Source organism: Lactuca virosa, chromosome 8 (assembly GCF_052849685.1).
Source record: "Lactuca virosa cultivar CGN04683 chromosome 8, Lactuca_virosa_CGN04683_v6, whole genome shotgun sequence".
In the NCBI taxonomy this organism is placed as follows: Eukaryota; Viridiplantae; Streptophyta; class Magnoliopsida; order Asterales; family Asteraceae; genus Lactuca; species Lactuca virosa.
The window spans coordinates 348,912,447-348,933,577 of record NC_136433.1 but is presented as its reverse complement, the minus strand read 5'-3'; the positions used below and the strand labels follow the sequence as shown (position 1 = coordinate 348,933,577).

Sequence of the window (21,131 nt, the reverse complement as noted above, 5' to 3'; positions counted from 1 at the left end):
TAGCAATAACAAGCAAGCCAAATTGTTTATCTTTTGAGCTAATTTGAGTTTGAACCAACTTTAGGCCCTAAAAATCATTTAAGTAATAATTTTTTATATATATATACACTACATAGCCCATAAAATTTGGGCCCCTGGAGACGTGGGCCCTGGGCGGTCGCCCGGGTTGCCCACCGTCTGGACCGGCCCTGGGCGCGGTCTCCATCCAATTTACCATATCTCATAGCTGCTTTGACACCATATGTAGTGATTCTATGTATGCTTAGGATGTATTCTCCTGTTGTTAGCTGATATCCGGTGAGATTTCCACCAATGATGTGATTCCATGACTTTGTTAAAAATAGTTCAGAGTTATTTTGGTCTATGCACATTTCTTTATTTGATTTTATTTAGAAGTAATAGAGGGAATAAGTCAAGGCCATATGGGTGAGTGTGTTCTGTTCTTTAGCTAGCAGTAGAATCAGTTGCTATTTTTATGCTAAGTTTTGTTTTAAATAGTTAGGCATGTACGAGGTGTTTGTATCCTCTTTTGTTTCTTTTCCCAGTTTATGAATAAGATAAGTGCATATTCCTGCCCCTGCCTCTCTGTATTTGCTTTCCTGTCCCATTCTTCTTTATCTTCTGCTCACTGTGATACTTAATCTCTTGTCCCCTGTTGCTTTATTTTCATGTGTAAAGTGACAATCACTCCAGCAAAAGCTAACATTTCAAAGCGAATCTGGTGCATGCCTAAGTATCAACCACGACTAGAAGAAATGTCGGGGACTGGTGAGAAGGATGGTCAGATAACGTTGCATTACCCAATGCTTTCTCGAAGCAATTATGCAGCGTGGGCCATTAAAATGAAGGTCTTCATGCAGGCTCATGGCGTATGGGAGGCTGTTGAGCCAAGAACCCCCAACACTCTTGTAGAAACAAAGACAGACAAGATGGCTTTGGCAGCAATCTACCAAGGAATACCTGAAGATCTATTGATGCGATTGGCTGAAAAGAAGACGGCTAAAGAAGCATGGGATGCCCTCAAGATAATGTTCATGGGAGCCGATCAAGTGAAAGTGGCGAAAATTCAAACCTTGAAGGCAGAGTTTTAAGCCCTGAACATGAAGGAATCCGAAAGTATATATTATTTTGTTGTGAAGGTGAGCAATGTGGTGATCACTTTACGAGCATTGGGGGACACAGTGGAAGATTCATATGTAGTAAAGAAGTTATTGCGAGTCGTGCCATCTATGTTCTTGCAAATTGCTTCAACTCTAGAGCAATTTGGTGATCTAAATGAAATGTCCACTAAAGAAGTGATAGGCAGACTAAGGGCTCATGAAGAGAGGATGAAGGGACATAGTGAAATGGAAGAAAAAAAGCTTTTCTTAACCCATCAAGAGTGGACCGAAAGAAACAAGAAGAAGGGTGGAGATGATTCAAAATCTAAAGGACAAAGACAAGGATCTGGGAGGTCACGTGGGAGAGGAAGAGGACGGGGCAGAGGCAATAATCAAGCTGGTTGTGGTGGCGGTGGAAGAAGTGACTCACACAATCAAAAGGATGGGAACCGTGCCTCATCCAGTAATCAAGACAAGAGTGGAGTGCAATGCTACAACTGTCAAGATTACAGACACTTTGCAGCCGAGTGAAAAAACCCTAGACGAGAAAGGATTCAAGAAAACAACCTAATACAAGATGACGAACCTGCACTCATGTTGGCTTCTCTTGAAACAAGAGAAGAGACGTGTGAAGTTTTCTTGAATGAGGAAAAAGTGAACCCACAGCTGAAAACAAAAGGAGATGAATCAAGTCAAATAAACATGTGGTACTTAGACATAGGGGCCAGTAATCACATGACAGGTGATAAAAGAAAATTTTCGTGATCTTAACACAACGATTCAAGGCTATGTAAGATTTGGGAATGAATCCAGAGTTAGAATTGAAGGAAAGGAAAATATAGTTTTCAAGTGCAAAAACAGAGAACAAAGAAAGCTACAGAAGGTGTACTATATACCTGATCTTTGTAACAACATCATAAGCTTAAGTCAACTGTCTAAAGGAGGAGACGAAATCAGAATCAAGGAACCGTTTCTATAGGTCCATGATGCAACCGGGCGACTGCTGATGAAAGTCCAACAATCCCTGAATCGTCTCTACAAAATTGAACTGGAAGAAATAAGAACAAATTGCTTAATTGCTAAATTGAGCAATCTGACATGGCTATGGCATGCGAGGTTAGGGCATGTAAACTTTGTTGCACTCAAATTAATGTCTGACAAGAAGTTGGTTGAAGGAATGCCAAAAATAGACATCCCCTCACACCGTTGTAATGGTTGTTTGGGAAGCAGTCGAGAAACCCATATCCGTCTCATACAAGCTACAGAGCACAAAGGAGACTAGAGCCCATCCATGGGGACTTATGTGGTCCAATATCACCTGCGACACCTGCAGGGAACCGGTACTTCTTGCTACTGGTAGATGACTACAGCAGAGTCAGGTGGATGTACCTGTTGAAGATGAAAGATGAGGCCTTTCAGTTTTTCAAAAACTTCAGGGTAAAAGTGGAGACAGAAACGGGTGAGAAGATAAAGGTACTAAGAACGGATCGTGGAAGTGAGTTCCTCTCGAATCAGTTCACAAAGTATTGTGATGAAATAGGGCTTGAACATCACTACACATCGTCGTATTCACCACAAAATTGACATGGTAGAGAGGAGGAATAAAACCATTCTGGAGATGGTTAGATGCAACTTGAAGACGGTGAGTATGCCAGATATATTGTGGGGCGAAACGGTGAGCTAAGCAGTTCACATACTGGACATAATTAGTACCAAAGCTCTCGATGAATCAACACCATATAAGATATGGACTGGTCGGAAACCAGAAATTGGGCACCTCAAGGTATTCGAGTGTGTGGTGCACATTATGATCACTAAGAATCATTTGAAGAAGCTGGATGAAAGAAGCAAGCCTGCAGTACATTTGGGAATTGAAAGGGGATCGAAAGCATACATATTGCTAGACCGGACACTGGGTTGATTCACATAAGTAGGAATGTTGTATTTCATGAAGATCAAACATGGATGTGGGAGAAGGCGACAAAAGTACGAGCGATACTAGGTATGACTTTCACAGTTAAAGGTTTCGATTTTCACGATGACCAATTAGTCGTTGAAAGCGAGACTAATGAAGGGGATGGGGAAATTCTGGGTACACCCGACGGACAGGATCCATCTTACGATATGGACTGGGCCGGTACCGACTCACAGCCCACTAATCACCAAATGGGCTCCCAATCGGATCAGAATAATAGTCCGCTGAACTCATCACTTGCGTCAAACTCCCCGTCAACACCAAATTCTCTGATTTCAACGAATTCTCATGTATCTACGCCAAATTCCTCAAGTACAAATTCAAGCTCAACTGGTGGTGGTGCTCCCAAACATAACAGGTTACTCACAGACCTGTATGACGCCTTGAAACAAATATTGATTGTTTGTGAAGACGAAGAACCAACTACGTACCTAGAAGCCAAGAAAAGAGTCGAGTGGGTGAATGCCATGAAGTTAGAGCTGTCATCAATTGAGAAGAACAATACACGGAGCCTAGTGAACTTTCCAAACGGGCGAAAGCCAATTGGTCTAAAATGGGTGTTTAAGGTGAAATTAAGACAACCGGTTAATTAATCATCACAAATTATATATACATATATATTCACAGACATAAAGTTAACCATATAAAACTTGGATTTGATGCTCCTGTGAGAGTCTCCCATAAGAATAAGTTCGCACGCCCCTTTTGTTAAGGAAGTCGAGCTTCTTCCAGCACAAACTATGTAATACCTTTTCCTCAACACCTGTCATTGGTTGGATCTTGACCATGCCTTCAATTTCACACGACGGAGATGGAAACGATGTCCATGGTATTAATAAGTCGAGTGGGAGAATTTCTGGATCAAATACAACTTTACTTAGCATATGATTATTATCAGAATACATGCTCAAAAATGTTAGTGAAGTTGGAGGATGCTCGACTGAAGTAAGCATGTCACAGTATTGCATACTGAGTGGTTGAAGCCTAGAAAGGCTTCTCACACAATTAGGCATGGAACTGATATAGTTTTTATCTAAATTTAATGCCCCTAACATGGACAAGCAACTAAAGTCTATCAGAAAGGATTCCGTGTACAAATTATTATTTGCAGGTGACAACCTTACTAAAGAGTTCGGCAAAGAAATCATGAAGAACTTTGAATCACTTGGTATAGCCTCAAGAACGGCGGACAAAGAGAATTTTGTGTTTATGCAAATGTTGTTAGCCTTGACCATTTTACATTTATCCCTAATCTCAATTTGGGATCCACCGAGATTGCAACTATCTAGCAATAGTGTTTTAACCATCTTTAACATGCCCATGGTAAGTTTTTCAAGCTTGTTACAGTACATCAGATCAATGTTGTGACAACCGTCAATTTCTGGTCAAGTCAAAGTCAAATAAAGTCAGCAAGTCAAACCGGTCAACTCAATTAACCTGGTATATTAGGGTTTACACTATGTTACTACTATACAACTCGTTATTTTAATAAGAAGTTATCACTTGGAAAATTCCTAGGTTCAGAATTCTTAAACCCTAATCAGGGTAAGTGATGAAACTACTTGGTAAAACATTATTTTGTACCCCTCGGGGCGTATAACATTCATAACAAGGCTTAACGGGGTTTACAAACCTTGCGTTGCGAAGCTAATCATCCAAAAAGGGCACAAACGAAGTCTCTCTCAATCTCCCTTTATCAATCTCAATCTCTCCCAAATCTCTCCAAAATCTCTCTGAAAATATCTTTCAACATTTTATAATCATTTGGGGCATCCCGACCCTTATCTTGGTAAAAAATTACTCAAAACGGGAAGTTTATTTGAAAAACAGCCCTTAAGGACCGAAACCTTAATAGAACCGAAACCCTAATAGAACCGAAACTCTAATAGAACCGAACAACCCTTAATGAACCGAAACCTCTTAAGGAGCCGAACCTCTCATTAGAACCGAAACCGAAACCTTCTTCAAGAACCGAACCCGAAACCTTCTTCAAGAACCGAACCCGAAGGTCCAGTTCGGGCCCGAAACCTCTACAACCGAAGGTCCCATCGGAGCGAACTACCCTTCGCTTCTCGCCTGCTTTCGCTTTCGGTTCCTTCTTATGGCTTCGCCTGCGAGTCTCGAACCGAACCCTCCTCTCGGTTCTCATCCAACAACTGAACCCTCCTCTCGGTTCTAAGCACCCAAGGACCGAACCTTCGACCCTGGACTCGGATTTTCACAGACTTCGCCCCTTTTCCGGGTTTTCGACCCCGACTTCGTTTTAAGCTCGTTTCTCGTGATTTTAACGCGGGATTTTCACCCAAACTCGTATTTTGGCATATGAGACCCTATATATTCATATTTTAATAAGTTTTGGGGGAAAATCTTATTCTAAGAATAAAAATCTATTGGGTAAGATTTTATGATAGTGTGTTGAATTTCCCTAAAGTGTGACACAAGCTATCCCCCATACCCTCATAGGAAAACCCTCAGTCACTATTCACCCCCACCTAGTCAACTATTTGTCCTTTGACACCCGTCCTTCAGTTGCATAGCTTCATCAAAAGCTGGAAACTCTCATATCTCCTTCCACTTTACTCACCCTCTCACTAAAAAGCAAACACCTCTCTCTCTCTCTCTCTCTCACTTTCCCTCTCTAGAACTCGAGATTTCAAGGATGTTCTTGAACTTTTTACTCCAGTATTGGTAAGTATATTCATCCTAAACTTGAATACTCTACACTCCTTCACTCAGATCATGAATCTCTTATACAAATATCGTCATATTTGTGCCTAGGCTCTTCGAATCTTCAAGTATCTCCCAAGTGTTCTTCACTTGGAAACCTTTCTTCTTCCACCTTCATCTCAGGGAATAACTCAAGGTGAGTTCATACCCCCCCCCCCCCACATTTTCATGTTTTCTTCAAGTTTTAGGGGGAGAATATAAGTTAAAATACCAAGATCTTAACTAAATTCACACATCAGCTTTCAACAGGAAAGTTTAGTTCCATTCACGGACGGTTTTGACCATCTTAAACTTAATATCTTTCAAAACTGTGTAATATGCAAATATTTCAGGTTCATACCTTTAAAATGACTACTTTCACTTCTCCATACAATTTTTCTACAATTCATAATGATTTTTACAAAACTGCCTATCATTTCATAAACGAATTCGGACCAGTCTGTGAATATGAACATTTTCACACAAGTTAGAGACTTATAAAAATCATAATAAAATTTATAAACAAACTATACACGTTTTATAAACTCTCAGAGTTTACGGATTCAGTTTTTGACTAGGTATGATTTTTCTATGATTTTTCTAAAACAGTGTAGAAAAGTTTAAAATGAGTTAACAGCTTACAATTTTTATAACACTTTGTAATATGTTGAGCAAAGTGTAATCTTTGATGACTTCATATTTTGCTTGTGTTTTTCTGTTGTGATATATTTATATAATAGAAAATACTCTATCGAGTATAAGGGTCCATTATAAATTACAAAAAATGCAACATAAAATATAATGAGTATAGGTATGCATTGGTTAAACTATTACATACACATGAAGGGTCTCATCATAATACTATCGGATTTTCAACTACTACATGATAGGCTATAATAGGTATGGTTTATGAAACTCACATCACTAATTTAGTACACAAAGGCAGATTTCACCTTCGCCACAGAAAAGGTTTTTACTCAAACACTACCAGTAAACTCGTTAACGTAAGTTGTGAGACAATTCTTTAAATGTACTCTTAGAGTACGGGCTAAAAATTCGTGTAAGTTATAACCAGAATCTCTTGTAGGGAGAGCGGGATAATTGTGTATAGATCTATATTGGGATTGACACCCCACACCTTGCTGCTAGCTACAGCTGGACCTGCAGGTCTACGGGTGCCAAAATTCATAGGATCTTGACGTCTGAAAAACGTTGTAGCAGGTTCTTTCTAGTTATAGTATGGTTATGACGACTTACATAGGGAGTTAACAACATTTCAAGTTTACAGGAAAATACTACCTTACAAAAGGGATTTTATAGATCTAAACCTGCATACTCTCAGTCTTGGGATTTAAGACTACGCGACTTTGTATAAGGAAAATATTGGATCTTTCTTTAGTACTCATTTACATTTACAAACAAAGGTTTTTCCACCATTACATCCAAAAGCTTATGAACTCACCAACTTAATTGTTGACACTCTTTCAAAACTACTCGTATTCTCAGGAAACCAGTGAAACAGGTAATCAACTGCTTTTGAGGATGGGACGCGAGACGTCAATTTATACATTTTTGTCATCATAATGTAATTGATTTTGAAACATGTAAACTCATACTATGGTGTAACTTTTTCAATTATATTTATGATGGTTGTATTTATTGTAACATCCGGATTTCCAAGTATTATCTTTGATCATTTATTCTTTTGAGAAAAAGGGAGGGACTCGACGAGTTGAGGCGTAGACTCGTCGAGTAGGAGCGCGTGTGCTGACTGGATTAATGAACGGACTCGACGAGTCGGAAAGGGTGGACTCGATGAGTCCGCGATGTAATCGGAAACCCTAATTCTCGGGGTCTGTGCCCTATATAAAGGCCTTTATGACCTCCATTTGCGGCCACTTCATCCCAGAGAAACCCTAGAGAGAGCAGTAGGAGAGTTTGAGAGGAAGAAGAGGTTAATACATCACTTTTGGTGTAGTTTTGCTAGAAGGAAGAAGGAAACACCAATCTAGAGCATAAAGGGGGCTTGGATCTGGGCTAATCATCTTGAGATTTCATCTCTGGAGGTATAATCCTTTCTATTTCATGTTGATATGATAAATTTCATGATTTTAGGGTTTTTACCCCCATTATATGTAAGATCTAGTGAGTAGGAGGTCTCCTTTGTGTTAATAGCATCAGATCTGGACCATGAGAGGTCAATAGAGTCACTATCCCTCAGCTTTATGCAAGAAAATGAGAGATTGGAGACTAGGTTGCCATTTTTAGAGTTATTTCTCCATTTGTGACTTGATGTGGGTTGCATGCACGTAAAGGTTGCACCTTTACGTGACATTTGAGCACTTGAAGGGTAGATCTGATAGTTAGGGAAGCAGATGTGACCTTAGAAGGTCATTTGAGTAAGAACATGGAAGCAACTCGTCGAGTCCATAAGTGGACTCGACGAGTCGAGTCGGGGTGGCCCCGCGATTCGTGACAGGAGAAACCCGCCGAGTGGAAGGATGACTCGACGAGCCAAGAGAGGCTAGAAGGATTCAGAGGACCCGCATGGACTCGCCGAGTCGCCCATATTCACTCAACGAGTCGGGTCAAAGTTTGACCGTTGACTTTCGTTGACTTTAGGGTTCTGGTCAAGACTGATTCAAGAGAGTTCAGAGAGGGGTAGAATGGCCTTTTACCCAATCTTTAGAAATGAGACTATGAGAGAATATTGATCGGGGATGTTATTTGAATAATACGAGGAGGCTAGGTCGGGACGTTGAGCACGAGAGTTTATCCGACTTCATCGAGGTGAGTCTTCTCACTATATTGTACCTGGAAGGGTACCTATGTGTGACCGGAAGGTCTTATATACTATGAGATGTATGAGCTGTATGTTGTTATGTGATATGTATGTGTTATGTATGTTATTTATGATAAGGACCGGAAGGTCAAGATGATATGGACCGGAAGGTCAAGAGGTTACGGACCGGAAGGTCGATACGGGTAGGACCGGAAGGTCTACCGGGATTCGAGACGGAAGTCCCCTGAGACACATGGATCGGAAGATCCTACAGAGTTATGGCCTGGAAAGGCGTATGTGCTGCATGTGGTATTTTGGGGAACTCACTAAGCATTTATGCTTACGGTTGTTGTGTTATGTGTTTCAGGTACTAGCGAGGATTGCAGGAAGGCACTGGCATGATCCGTACACACTCATGAAGTTTATGTCTTGAGATTCTGGGATATGTTTTGTTATGATAACATTGGATACATTATGTTTTGATAGTACCTTATGAATAAAAGTATGTTTTAAAAATGAAAAATTGTTTTGGAAATTTACGTTGTTACAAGTTGGTATCAGAGCCTTGGTTTGAGGGATTCCGATGCAGCTTCGGGCGTATCTGAACTCAAACTGAGGATTTCGGAAAGTTTTTCATAAAAAGGAACAACTTTTCTAACAGAGTAAAAGATTTTGAGAAAAGTAGAAAGGAGCAGTGTGTAAGATCAACTAGCGCCCGAACGGTGATTTCCCAAAATACCCTTATATTATGTGCTATGAGATATGTTATGATATGCATGCTAAAGTAGGATAGGTATTCATATTAGGGCTAGAGTGGCCTGATTTGTGATGCCTTAGCCTAGGGAGATTTCTGCTGCTATGTGATGCTTGAGAGTGAGTAGATAGCGGTGAGGAGCTTATGAGAGGTCTACCGAAGGGTAGCCTATGCCAGCGAGATGTAGGGTGCTTGTGATCTGGGATCCAAGGAGGAGTACTTAGGGTGAATACTGATGCGGTGTGGACGGTAGTATAGGGCCCGTACTACTAAAGACACCGGAGCAGTGCGCACTCTAAGTAAGAATCCTTTGGGTACTAAGGAACAAGTAGGGTTGAGTTATCGAGTGCGAGTATGCTCGAGCGAGTCTCTGCTATTATTATGTTGTATTTTAGAGACATCATGGTTGGGACACGTCACAGACCTGAGCCGAGCGGCGTGAGTGACGAGGAGCTTCGTCAGATGATCCACGATGAGGTGGCGGCGGCGATTCGAACCGAGATTCTGGAGATGTTTGGGTCTATCAAGACCACATTGATTGAGACTTTTGATGATCGGTACGCAGCGGTGACTGAGGCTGCGGCTGCTGCAGCTACTGTAGCTGTGGCTGCTGCCAGGTCTCAGGGAGGTGACTCGTTGTTGTTTCGGGAGTTCAGCAACACGAAGCCAGCAGAGTTTGATGGGACACAGGATCCGATCGCTGCGATGAGATGCTTCTACACTTGTTCATGTCCGGAGCATCTAAGGGTATGGTTCGCGTTGAACCAGCTTCGCTTGGGAGCGAAGGACTGGTGGAAGTTCGTGACGGCGAGCTTCACTCTTGCAGAGATTTCAGCGGTGACCTGGGAGAGGTTCACCACCATGTTCAGAGACGAGTATGTTCCCCTAGTGGAGAGGGAACGGTTGGTTCAGGAGTTCTTGACCCTCAAGCAGGGTACTGATTCGGTTACTATGGTTACCAGGAAGTTTCATGAGAGGGCGATGTTCTGCCCTGAGCAGGTCTCTATTGAGTAGGCACGCATGAGCCGGTATGTGGGTGTTTTGAGGAGGGATATTCGGGAGTTCGTGTCGAACTCGACTTACCAGACATTTGTTGAGCTCCAAGAAAATGCCCGGAAGAGGGAGATTGAGTTGGAGACTCAGGCCAGGGAGGAGGCCGAGTCTCAGGGGATGGATCGGCGGCCGGCACAGTCTCAACCAGCAGCCAAGCGGGCAAAGCCCGCCGATTCTAGATCTGGAGGCCAGAAGGGCCGCACTTGCGGAAAGTGCGGCAAGGGACATGACGGGGTGTGTCGATCGGGTGCTTGCTACAAATGTGGCAAGGAGGGGCATATCGCCAAGGATTGACCCAAGGGGTTCATGTTTGCTTTCATTGCAACTAGACAGGCCATCAGAAGGCTGAGTGTCCGCAGCTGCGGGGGACAGCACAGGGAGCACCGCAGGGATCTGCCCCTGCCGCCGTGCGAGCTACTGAGTTTCGGCCGGTGAAGGCCGATGCACCGAAGGCTCGCGGGAGAGCCTTCCAGTTGACAGCGGAGGAGGTCCGCGCAACACCCGATGCCGTGGCTGGTATGTATTCTTTCATTTATTTATGCTGAGTATGAGGTGTTGTGCTTATTTTATGATATGCGTAGGTACTTTTCTTGTGAATTTCGTACCTGCTTTGGTGTTATTTGACTCGGGTGCGAGTCGGTCATTTGTTTCCTTAGCGTTTAGTCAGCACATCAGTATCCGACGAGAGGCGTTGAGTCGACCTCTACAAGTTTCTATAGTTAACGAGCGAGCGGTGTATGCTACGGAAGTAGTTCGAGGATGTGTACTCGAGATCTTCAGTGTTGAGTTTCCGATAGATCTAGTCCCGATTGCAATGGGGGACGTATGTGTCATAGTGGGCATGGATTGGTTGAGCCGATTTGGGGCTGTTAGAGACTGGGAGCGACAGTTGGTGACGATACGAGACCCAAGTGGGGGAGTACTTACGGTGTATGGCGAGGGTACCCGATGTGGGTCAGCGTTTTGTTCGGCTGCCAGAGCGAGACAGAGTTTACAGCAGGGCTGCAGCGGGTTTGTAGCTTATGTGATGGACATACGAGAGGCCTCTGGGAGGCCAAGTTCGATGGATGACGTTCCGATAGTGCGTGAGTTCCCGGATGTTTTTCCCGAGGAGTTGCCGGGTGTGCCTCCCGAGAGGCAGGTAGAGTTCCGCATCGATTTGGTTCCGGGGGCAGCGCCTATCGCTAAGGCGCCTTATCGCCTTGCTCCGCTAGAGATGCAGGAGTTATCCTCGCAGCTTCAGGAGCTGCTGGGGAAGGGGTTTATTAGACCAAGTAGTTCCCCTTGCGGAGCACCGATCCTTTTTATCAAGAAAAAGGATGGTTCACACCGGATGTGCATTGATTACCGAGAGTTGAACAAGATGACGGTCAAGAACCGTTACCCATTACCGAGGATCGACGATTTGTTCGATTTGTTGCAGGGAGCGTCTTGGTTCTCCAAGATTGATCTGAGGTCTGGATATCATCAGATGAGAGTGCGCGATGAGGATATCCAGAAGACAGCGTTCAGGACTCGTTACGGGCATTACGAGTTTGTGGTGATGCCTTTCGGGCTCACCAATGCACCGGCAGCGTTCATGGATCTCATGAACAGGGTGTGCAGACCGATGTTGGATCGTTCGGTGATCGTGTTAATTGATGATATTTTAGTGTATTCGAGATCTAGAGAGCAGCACGAGGAGCATCTGAGAGAGATCCTCGGGGTATTGAGGACGGAGAGGCTTTATGCCAAATTCTCCAAGTGCGAGTTATGGTTATGGGAGGTCCAAATCTTGGGGCATCTCGTCAACCAGGATGGGATTTTGGTCGATTCAGCCAAGATTGAGGCGGTTATGAGGTGGGAGGTGCCGAGATCACCCACCGAGATCAGGAGTTTTCTAGGATTGGCCGGCTACTATCGGAGATTTATCAGAGATTTCTCTAAGATCGTCGTGCCTCTCACCAGGTTGACCCGGAAGGGTGTTGCTTTTTCATGGGGTCCGGAGCAGCAGACCTCGTTTGAGACGCTTCGCCAGAGATTATGCGAAGCCCCGGTGTTAGCCCTCCCGGAAGGGATGGAGGATTTTGTGGTGTAATGTGACGCATCGATATCGGGGTTGGGTGCAGTACTTATGCAGAGGGGGCATGTTATGTATCGAGGTAGCTGAAGCCTCATGAGACGAGATATCCCACCCATGATCTGGAATTAGGGGCAGTGGTGTTCGCCCTCAAGATCTGGCGTCACTATTTGTATGGGGTTCGGTGTACCATATACACGGACCACAAGAGCTTGAAGTATTTGATGGATCAGCCCAATCTGAATATGCGCCAGAGGAGATGGTTGGACGTGGTAAAGGATTACGATTGTGAGATCCTGTACCACCCGGGCAAAGCTAATGTTGTAGCTGATGCCCTGAGCCGTAGGGCGGAGAGTGCCCCGATTCGAGACATTTGTATGCGACTGACAGTGATGACTCCGGTTTTGGACACCATTCAGGAGGCCCAGGCAGAGGCCGTGATACCGGAGAACCGCAAGAGGGAGCGGGTGATCGGGCAGGTGTCTGAGTTCGTTACCGATAGCCGAGGGCTAATGACCTTTCTAGGTCGGATTTGGGTGTCGTATGAAGGCGGGGCACGTACCATTCTGATGGAGGAGGCGTATAGATCGAGGTTCTCGATCCATCCCGGAGCCACTAAGATGTATTTGGATTTGAAGAAAGACTATTGGTGGCCATGTATGAAGAGGGATGTTGCATGGTTTGTTGAGAGGTGCTTGACCTGTCGCAGGGTTAAGACCGAGCACCAGCGTCCGCATGGCAAGTTGCAGCCACTTGAGGTTCCCCAGTGGAAGTGGGAACAGATTTCCATGGATTTTATCACCAAATTGCCAAGGACCGCAAGGGGTGTCGATGCAATTTGGGTGATCGTTAACCGGTTGACGAAGAGCGCTCACTTCCTTGCTATCAGTGAGAGCTCATCCGCTGAGAGGTTAGCTGAGTTGTACGTGAGAGAGGTGGTATCGCATCATGGAGTACCGATCTCGATTGTGTCAGATCGAGATGTACGTTTCACTTCCAGGTTCTGGAAGAAGTTCCATGAGGAGTTAGGTACGAGGCTGCATTTCAGAACCGCATACCATCCCCCGACGGACGGACAGAGTGAGCGGACGATTCGGGGGAAGTTGGGACACGTATCTGCTGTTGGCTGAGTTTTCTTATAACAACAGCCACCATTCGAGTATTGGTATGTCTCCCTTCGAGTTGTTGTACGGGAGGAGATGTCGGACTCCCATTTGCTGGGGAGAGGTAGGGCAGCGCGTGATGGGCAGCACTGAGATAGTGCTTCAGACGACCGAGCAGATACAGCAGGTTAGACAGAGGTTGTCGACGACTCAGAGTCGCTAGAAGAGTTATGCGGATAGGCGACGATCCGAGCTTGAGTTCCAGGTGGGAGACTTCGTGCTCCTGAAAGTGTATCCTTGGAAAGGAGTGATTCGATTCAGGAAGAGGGGCAAGCTGGGGCCCCGGTATATCGGGCTGTTCAGGGTGACCGCGAGGGTGAGCAAGGTAGCATATCGGTTGGAGCTACCTGCGGAGTTGATCCAGATTCATGATACCTTCCACGTGTCTCAGTTGAGGAAGTGTATACCCGACGAGTCGGCAGTAGTGCCGCTGGAGGATATTCAGGTGGATGCGAACCTGAATTATGCTGAGAGGCCAATCGCGATCCGGGATCGGAAGATCAAGGTTCTGAGGAACAAGGAGGTGTCCCTGGTGCATGTCCAGTGGCAACATCGGAGAGGGTCCGAGCTGACTTGGGAGCCGGAGATGGAGATGCTGGAGCAGCATCCAGAGTTGTTTGTGGAGCAAGACTTCTAGGGTGAAGTCTGATTCTAGTGGGGGAGAATTGTAACATCCGGATTTCCAGGTATTATGTTTGATCATTTATTCTTTTGAGAAAAAGGGAGGGACTCGACGAGTTGAGGCGTAGACTCGTCGAGTAGGAGCGCGTGTGTTGACTGGATTAATGAACGGACTCGACGAGTCGGAAAGGGTGGACTCGACGAGTCCGCGCTGTAATCGGAAACCCTAATTCTCGGGGTCTATGCCCTATTTAAAGGCCTTTATGGCCTCCATTTGCGGCCACTTCATCCCAGAGAAACCCTAGAGAGAGCAGTAGGAGAGTTTAAGAGCAAGAAGTGGTTAATACATCACTTTTGGTGTAGTTTTGCTAGAAGGAAGAAGGAAACACCAATCTAGAGCGTGAAGGGGGCTTGGATCTTGGCTAATCATCTTGAGATTTCATCTCTGGAGGTATAATCCTTTCTATTTCATGTTGATATGATAGATTTCATGATTTTAGGGTTTTTACCCCCATTATATGTAAGATCTAGTGAGTAGGAGGTCTCCTTTGTGTTAATAGCATCAAATCTAGACCATGAGAGGTCCATAGAGTCACTATCCCTCAGCTTTATGCAAACAAATGAGAGATTGGAGACTAGGTTGCCATTTTTAGAGTTATTTCTCCATTTGTGACGTGATGTGGGTTGCATGCACGCAATGGTTGCACCTTTACGTGACATTTGAGCACTTGAAGGGTAGATCTGGTAGTTAGGGAAGCAGATATGACCTTAGAAGGTCATTTGAGTAAGAACATGGAAGCAACTCGCCGAGTCCATAAGTGGACTCGACGAGTTGAGTCGGGGTGGCCCCGCGATTCGTGCCAGGAGAAACCCGTCGAGTGGAAGGATGACTCGACGAGCCAAGAGAGGCTAGAAGGATTCAGAGGACGCGCATGGACTCGCCGAGTCGCCTATGTGCACTCGACGAGTCGGGTCAAAGTTTGACCGTTGACTTTCGTTGACTTTAGGGTTCTGGTCAAGACTGATTCAAGATAGTTCAGAGAGGGGTAGAATGGCCTTCTACCCAATCTTTAGAGATGAGACTAGGAGGAGGCTAGGTCGGGACGTTGAGCACGAGAGTTTATCCGACTTCATCGAGGTGAGTCTTCTCACTATATTGTACCTGGAAGGGTACCTATGTGTGACCGGAAGGTCTTATATGCTATGAGATGTATGCGCTGTATGTTGTTATGTGATATGTATGTGTTATGTATGTTATGTATGATAAGGACCGGAAGGTCAAGATGATATGGACCGGAAGGTCAAGAGGTTACGGACCGGAAGGTCAATACGGGTAGGACCGGAAGGTCTACCGGGATTCGGGACGGAAGTCCCCTGAGACACATGGATTGGAAGATCCTACAGAGTTATGGCCTGGAAAGGCGTATGTGCTGCATGTGGTATTTTGGGGAACTCACTAAGCATTTATGCTTACAGTTGTTGTGTTATTTGTTTCAGGTACTAGCGAGGATCGCGAGAAGGCGCCGACATGATCCGTACACACTCATGAAGTTTGTGTCTTGAGATTCTGGGATATGTTTTGTTATGATAACATTGGATACATTATGTTTTGATAGTACCTTATGAATAAAAGTATGTTTTAAAAATGAAAAATTGTTTTGGAAATTTACATTGTTACATTTATTATGAGCACTATTATACTCGTTGTTGTGATACTATACATGAATTCCTCCACCCCCGGATGTTTCCGCCATCCTTGGTTCGGGGGTGTGACAAATGTTGACAAGTTCAACACATTCTTGAACTGATTCACAAACCTCAAGCAATTCATTGCAATTTGCAGCTATTAATCTGTCAAGTGCGGGGAATTCTACAAAGCTAACCAAACTACGAAGCTGTCCACAAAAACTTAAATTAAGAATCTTCAGTGATCCAAGAAAGTTTTTATCTTTTGCGCATGATCCAATTAACTGCTGAAATGGGGATAAGTTAGAAAAGTAGAGCAATTTATCAACTCGACATGGATGAATAATAAATAGACATAAGTTACCTTTTCCCTGTTCTCGAGTTGTGGATTACGATCAAAACTAACAAGTGATGCGATATTGTTATACGACATGTCAAGAGCAACTAGATTATCCATCGGTAATCTGAAGGTATATACTTTGAAGGGAACCCATGCATACACAACAATCTCAATTCTTTCGAAAAGTTTTCATAAGACCCTTGGACATTCACATAATTGAGTTGTAGCAGAAACAGATTATCCATGTTACTCAATACATCTGTTTTTAACTCAAATGATCCACGTAACATCTCTTTCTTAAGCATTTTCATGTCAAGGTTGAGGCCGAGAAGATTTCCCATACTCTAACAAGAAAAGAAATGCAAAAAGTCAAATTTAAATTGTGATATATATATATATATATATATATATATATATATATATATATATATATATATATATATATATATATATATATATATATATATATATATATGAATAAGTTCAAATGAAAATAATAAATAAAGTGAAGACGTGAAGACACTACTTTTATATTTTTTTCTATGAATCTTGTATATACTATCTTATGTCATTATTCTGCAATAAATATATGAATAATAATATGTTACTATACATATTATAATTTACTACAAATGAATATATAAATAATCATATGTTAATATTCATATTAGAATGATTACAATAATACACATACAAAATTTATAACAGAGTAATAACATAAAAGTAGCGTTTTCATGTTTTCACTTTATTTTGTGTCTTTATTTGAACCATCATATATATATATATATATATATATATATATATATATATATATATATATATATATATATATATATATATATACATGCATAGATGTATATAGACAATAAACAATACTTCGAATATGCATAGTACTAACAAGTATACAAGGCCTCTTACCTTTTTTTTCTTCAACACTTTGAAAGACTCCTCGTGACACCATAATCGACTTCGCTTCCATGGCTTGTCAGGTTTTTGATGCGCTACAAATCTCCCCATCTCTTCAATCAGTTGATGCATCATCAATGTGTTATTTTGTCTGATACTAAGAAGGCATTTCTCAATGAGATTCATGACCCCAGATCTTGTTTGTATATCACATGTCTTTAATATTGTTTTTGTAAAATCTCTATCCATTCCAACAAAAAAACAAGCAATATACTTAAACAACTCATTATCATTTTTGGATGACAATGAGTCAAAGCTTTTTCTCAAGACATTGTTTATAGGTGAGCCATTGTCTTTTTTTCTCATTTAATTATCATCGTACAATGAGTGAGATGTAAAACGGGAAACAAGCTGCGCCGCTAAGCCTTTTTGTATGGTAAAGCTAATTATTTTAAAGACTACATCCGAAGATCTAGGCGATATAACATTACTATGCATGATCCATTGTACTCTATTAAGAAGCTCTACCGCATCCGGTGCGAGGAAACCAAACGTATCAAATGCAAATGGTATGAACACGTGTTAATTTTCCATGCACGATTTCTCATGTTTGGTGACTTTACCTGTAGCTACTTTTAAATCAGCCTGTCCCGCCATGAAACCCCCAGCCCTCAAGACCACGAGAGGGGATACCCCTGTAAGGTCCACACATGTGTGTTTCCCCCCGACCCATCCAAAATTCAAAATGTTAGCCGGTCGGAGGGTTGACCTTCCTTCTGTTGGGTCAGTCAAGAAATTAACAGGTGCCTCTTTCTTAGCGAAAACCCCGACACACTTAAATATGTCAAACAAAACATCCCTAACCATATTGTGGCTGTATTTTAACCCTGTGAGTTCTTTACAGTCAACTGCATGCTCTCCAAAAGAGTCCAAACATACTTTGCGACATACCGACATATCTCGTCAGTTGGAAATATGGGAATCAGGAGTAGATATTTGAGGATAGTACGATACTCCACGGGATACATATGTTGGCCAAGCCCATCTATAGGGATAGCTAGAAGAAAATCTTGAGCATGTGGTGCACGTAAGCACTGGAAAACCGCTTTCTGTCGAGTCGTCATGTCAAGATGCACTTCCATATCTTGGACAATTTTATGAAAAAGGGCACTCGCCAGTGTATTCTGGGATTTAGGGGGGCTTTCTTTAGTAGTAAAACTGTTAAGGTCAAAATCTGGAAGCTTGTTACGAAGAGATGCCAAGGCACAATCATAATCAGAATCCATACCATATATGCCGCTATCCCGTAAGATGTGGTCTTGCAATACCCAAGAATGGGCCCTTGAGGCAACAAAAGCATATGAGGTAGCCTCTACTGCGGAGTATAAACCAAAACCTCCAAACCTAATGGGTAAGGAAGCAATTTGCCACTGTATGTAGCCAAAGAAAGGGCCACCACAAACCACAATGCCCTCAATCACCCCACGCAACCCATTGTCAAATAATATTGCCACCTCTTCCATGTGAAGGGGTTGGCACGTCCTCAACCCAAAGAAGAGCTTAGCTGTAACACCATAAATTTTCAAACAATATTTTCATTTTAAAATCATATAATTCTCGTAACACATTTCACAAAAATCTCATTGATTTAATTTACAAAACACAACTCCATAATTTTTTGATTCGTACTCCAGGATCCTCAAAACATAACTCCTGCTCTGGTGTGTACAATCAAGCCGGTGCCTTCCCGCGATTCTGAGAAAACTTGAAACGCATATCACATAACACGGTAAGCACGAAGCTTAGTGAGATCCCCAAAATACCACATACAACTCTTTAGCCACTTGAGGCTATAACTCTGTATGCCCCTCCGGTCAATGTGTCTCAGTGGGACCCTCCAGTCCTACAACTCTAGTGGACCCTCCGGTCCTAACTATGTGGACCCTCCGGTCCTAACTCTGTAAACTGTGCGTAATACACAACATAAATCACAAAGAAATAATGCAGGATATCACAATACACAGATAAGCACATAAGACATCTCAATCACACAAAAATACCACTCATGGTAAAGTATAGTGAGAAGACTCACCTCGGATGATGAACAACCCCTAAAGACGTTGTTGCTGCACACCGGTCTCTATCTCTGAGCCAAACCCACAATTCACCCAATTAGGAACTAAGTCCAAACTCTCACTCATTAGGTATAAAGGTAACCCACTAACTAGCCCATCAATAATCTAAACCCATTGGGCCCACCAACGCCCCATAATAAATGGACTCCCCCGAGGCCCAAATTCTCAAATCTAAATGGCAAGCCCACTCAAGGGCCCAAAGCATATATATATATATATATATATATATATATATATATATATATATATATATATATATATATACATATATGTATATATATATATATATATATATATATATATATACATATTCCTCTGGTCCAAAACTCTATTGCAACCAGTCCAAACTCCAGGCCCAACACTCAAGGCCCAAAATGAGACTTAGCCCAAAAGTCCACAGTGAGGTTACGCAGGGCGTACCTCCTTTGGTACGCTCAGCGTAATCACGATTTCAGATTGGCCATCGGGGACATTTGGTCAGTACGAGGGGCGTACTGGAATTACGCTCATCGTACGTCCATGATTGTCATCTCCACTCCCTTGGTCTTAATCTGTTAAGACCATAGCTATATTCTTAGATTTGGTCTCCATAAAGGCTCATACACAATAAAGCTCGTGACTTTAAGCCTTTGCATGGCAGATCAAGTCCCAAACACAAAAACTCTTACTCTTTACTCCGAAAAATGCTCATATCTTATGCATGAGGTGGTTCCAACGTCCAAGGCCTTATTTTTATGAATCCTCTCACTAGAAACACTTAAAGGGACATATATTAGGCTTTGGAGTTAAACAACTCATAAAGCTTCAGGCTTTGGGACCAAAAACCCTAAAATGGACCCAAAACAAAACTAGCACAACAATAAGCAAGTTTCAAACATGATACCTCTGGAAGATGCACCAACAAGAGAAGAACATAGATCCAAAAGCTAGATGCTCAAGCTATTCTCTTTGAAAGCTCCTTCTTCTTCAAAAGCCAAACATAACAAGTCATCACCCCACTAGATCCACATGAGAAAGCCACCAAGATTCAAACTTTATTCTTTCTGGAGCTAGATCAACCTGATTAGGGCTTGGATCCACAAGCTCCAAGCCAAGCAATGCTTCCTCAAGGAACTCCTTCTTCCACAATATGCACCAAAAACTCACTAAATCACCAAAATGCTCAAGAATCACTCAAATGGAAGCTTAGGGTCGATTTCTAGGGTTTAGAGGGATGGAGGTTGAAGATATTAGGGTTAGGTTATGAGATAAGGAGCTTAAATAGGGTCCAAGACCCAAAAATAGGGTTCAGGTCTCATTAGTGTACGCCCAGCGTACATATGGTACGCCCAGCGTACTCCGAAGAACATTCGCGACCACCCCTGGTCAGTAAGCCCAGCGTACTCCAAAGTACGCCCAGCGTACTTTTTTCTTCACTAGTACGCCCAGCGTACGCTTTGTTTACGCCCAGCGTACTCGGCTAAGCCTGAAACCACAAAACTTCTGAAGGCCATAACTTCTTTGTTATAAACCCATTTCCGACGATCCTTATATCCACGAAAAGGTAACGAGAAGCCCTACACTTCTATAAACTTTATTCCTCCTGAAGCCCACTCGAACTCAGATCCAAAATTCATGAAAAGCCCAAACCAGCGCCTTTAACAATACATTTGGGCTCTAAAGCACAAACCGAACTCTTTTATCACACAACCTACCTTACCCACATCTCAAAAGGGCCTAAACCTTTATCATACTCGGATTAAGGCCTACGGGCCTTATATCACAAAACTATCTAGAACAGGATGTTACATTAGCAATACCCATACAAGACCGAAGCAGAAGGAGCTCACTCTAGGGGTCAAAAAATTGTGG

The 21,131-nt window shown here is 43.0% G+C and overlaps 1 protein-coding gene across 1 annotated transcript; it reads left to right on the top strand.

The window, feature by feature from the left end:
• Positions 1-755: 755 nt before the first annotated feature.
• Positions 756-1,631, top strand: LOC145131874 (uncharacterized). Its single transcript, XM_079066517.1, has 2 exons — positions 756-1,049; positions 1,140-1,631. Exons 1-2 carry the CDS (start codon positions 756-758, stop codon positions 1,629-1,631), a joined length of 786 nt encoding a protein of 261 aa, XP_078922643.1.
• The last annotated feature ends 19,500 nt before the right edge of the window (positions 1,632-21,131 follow it).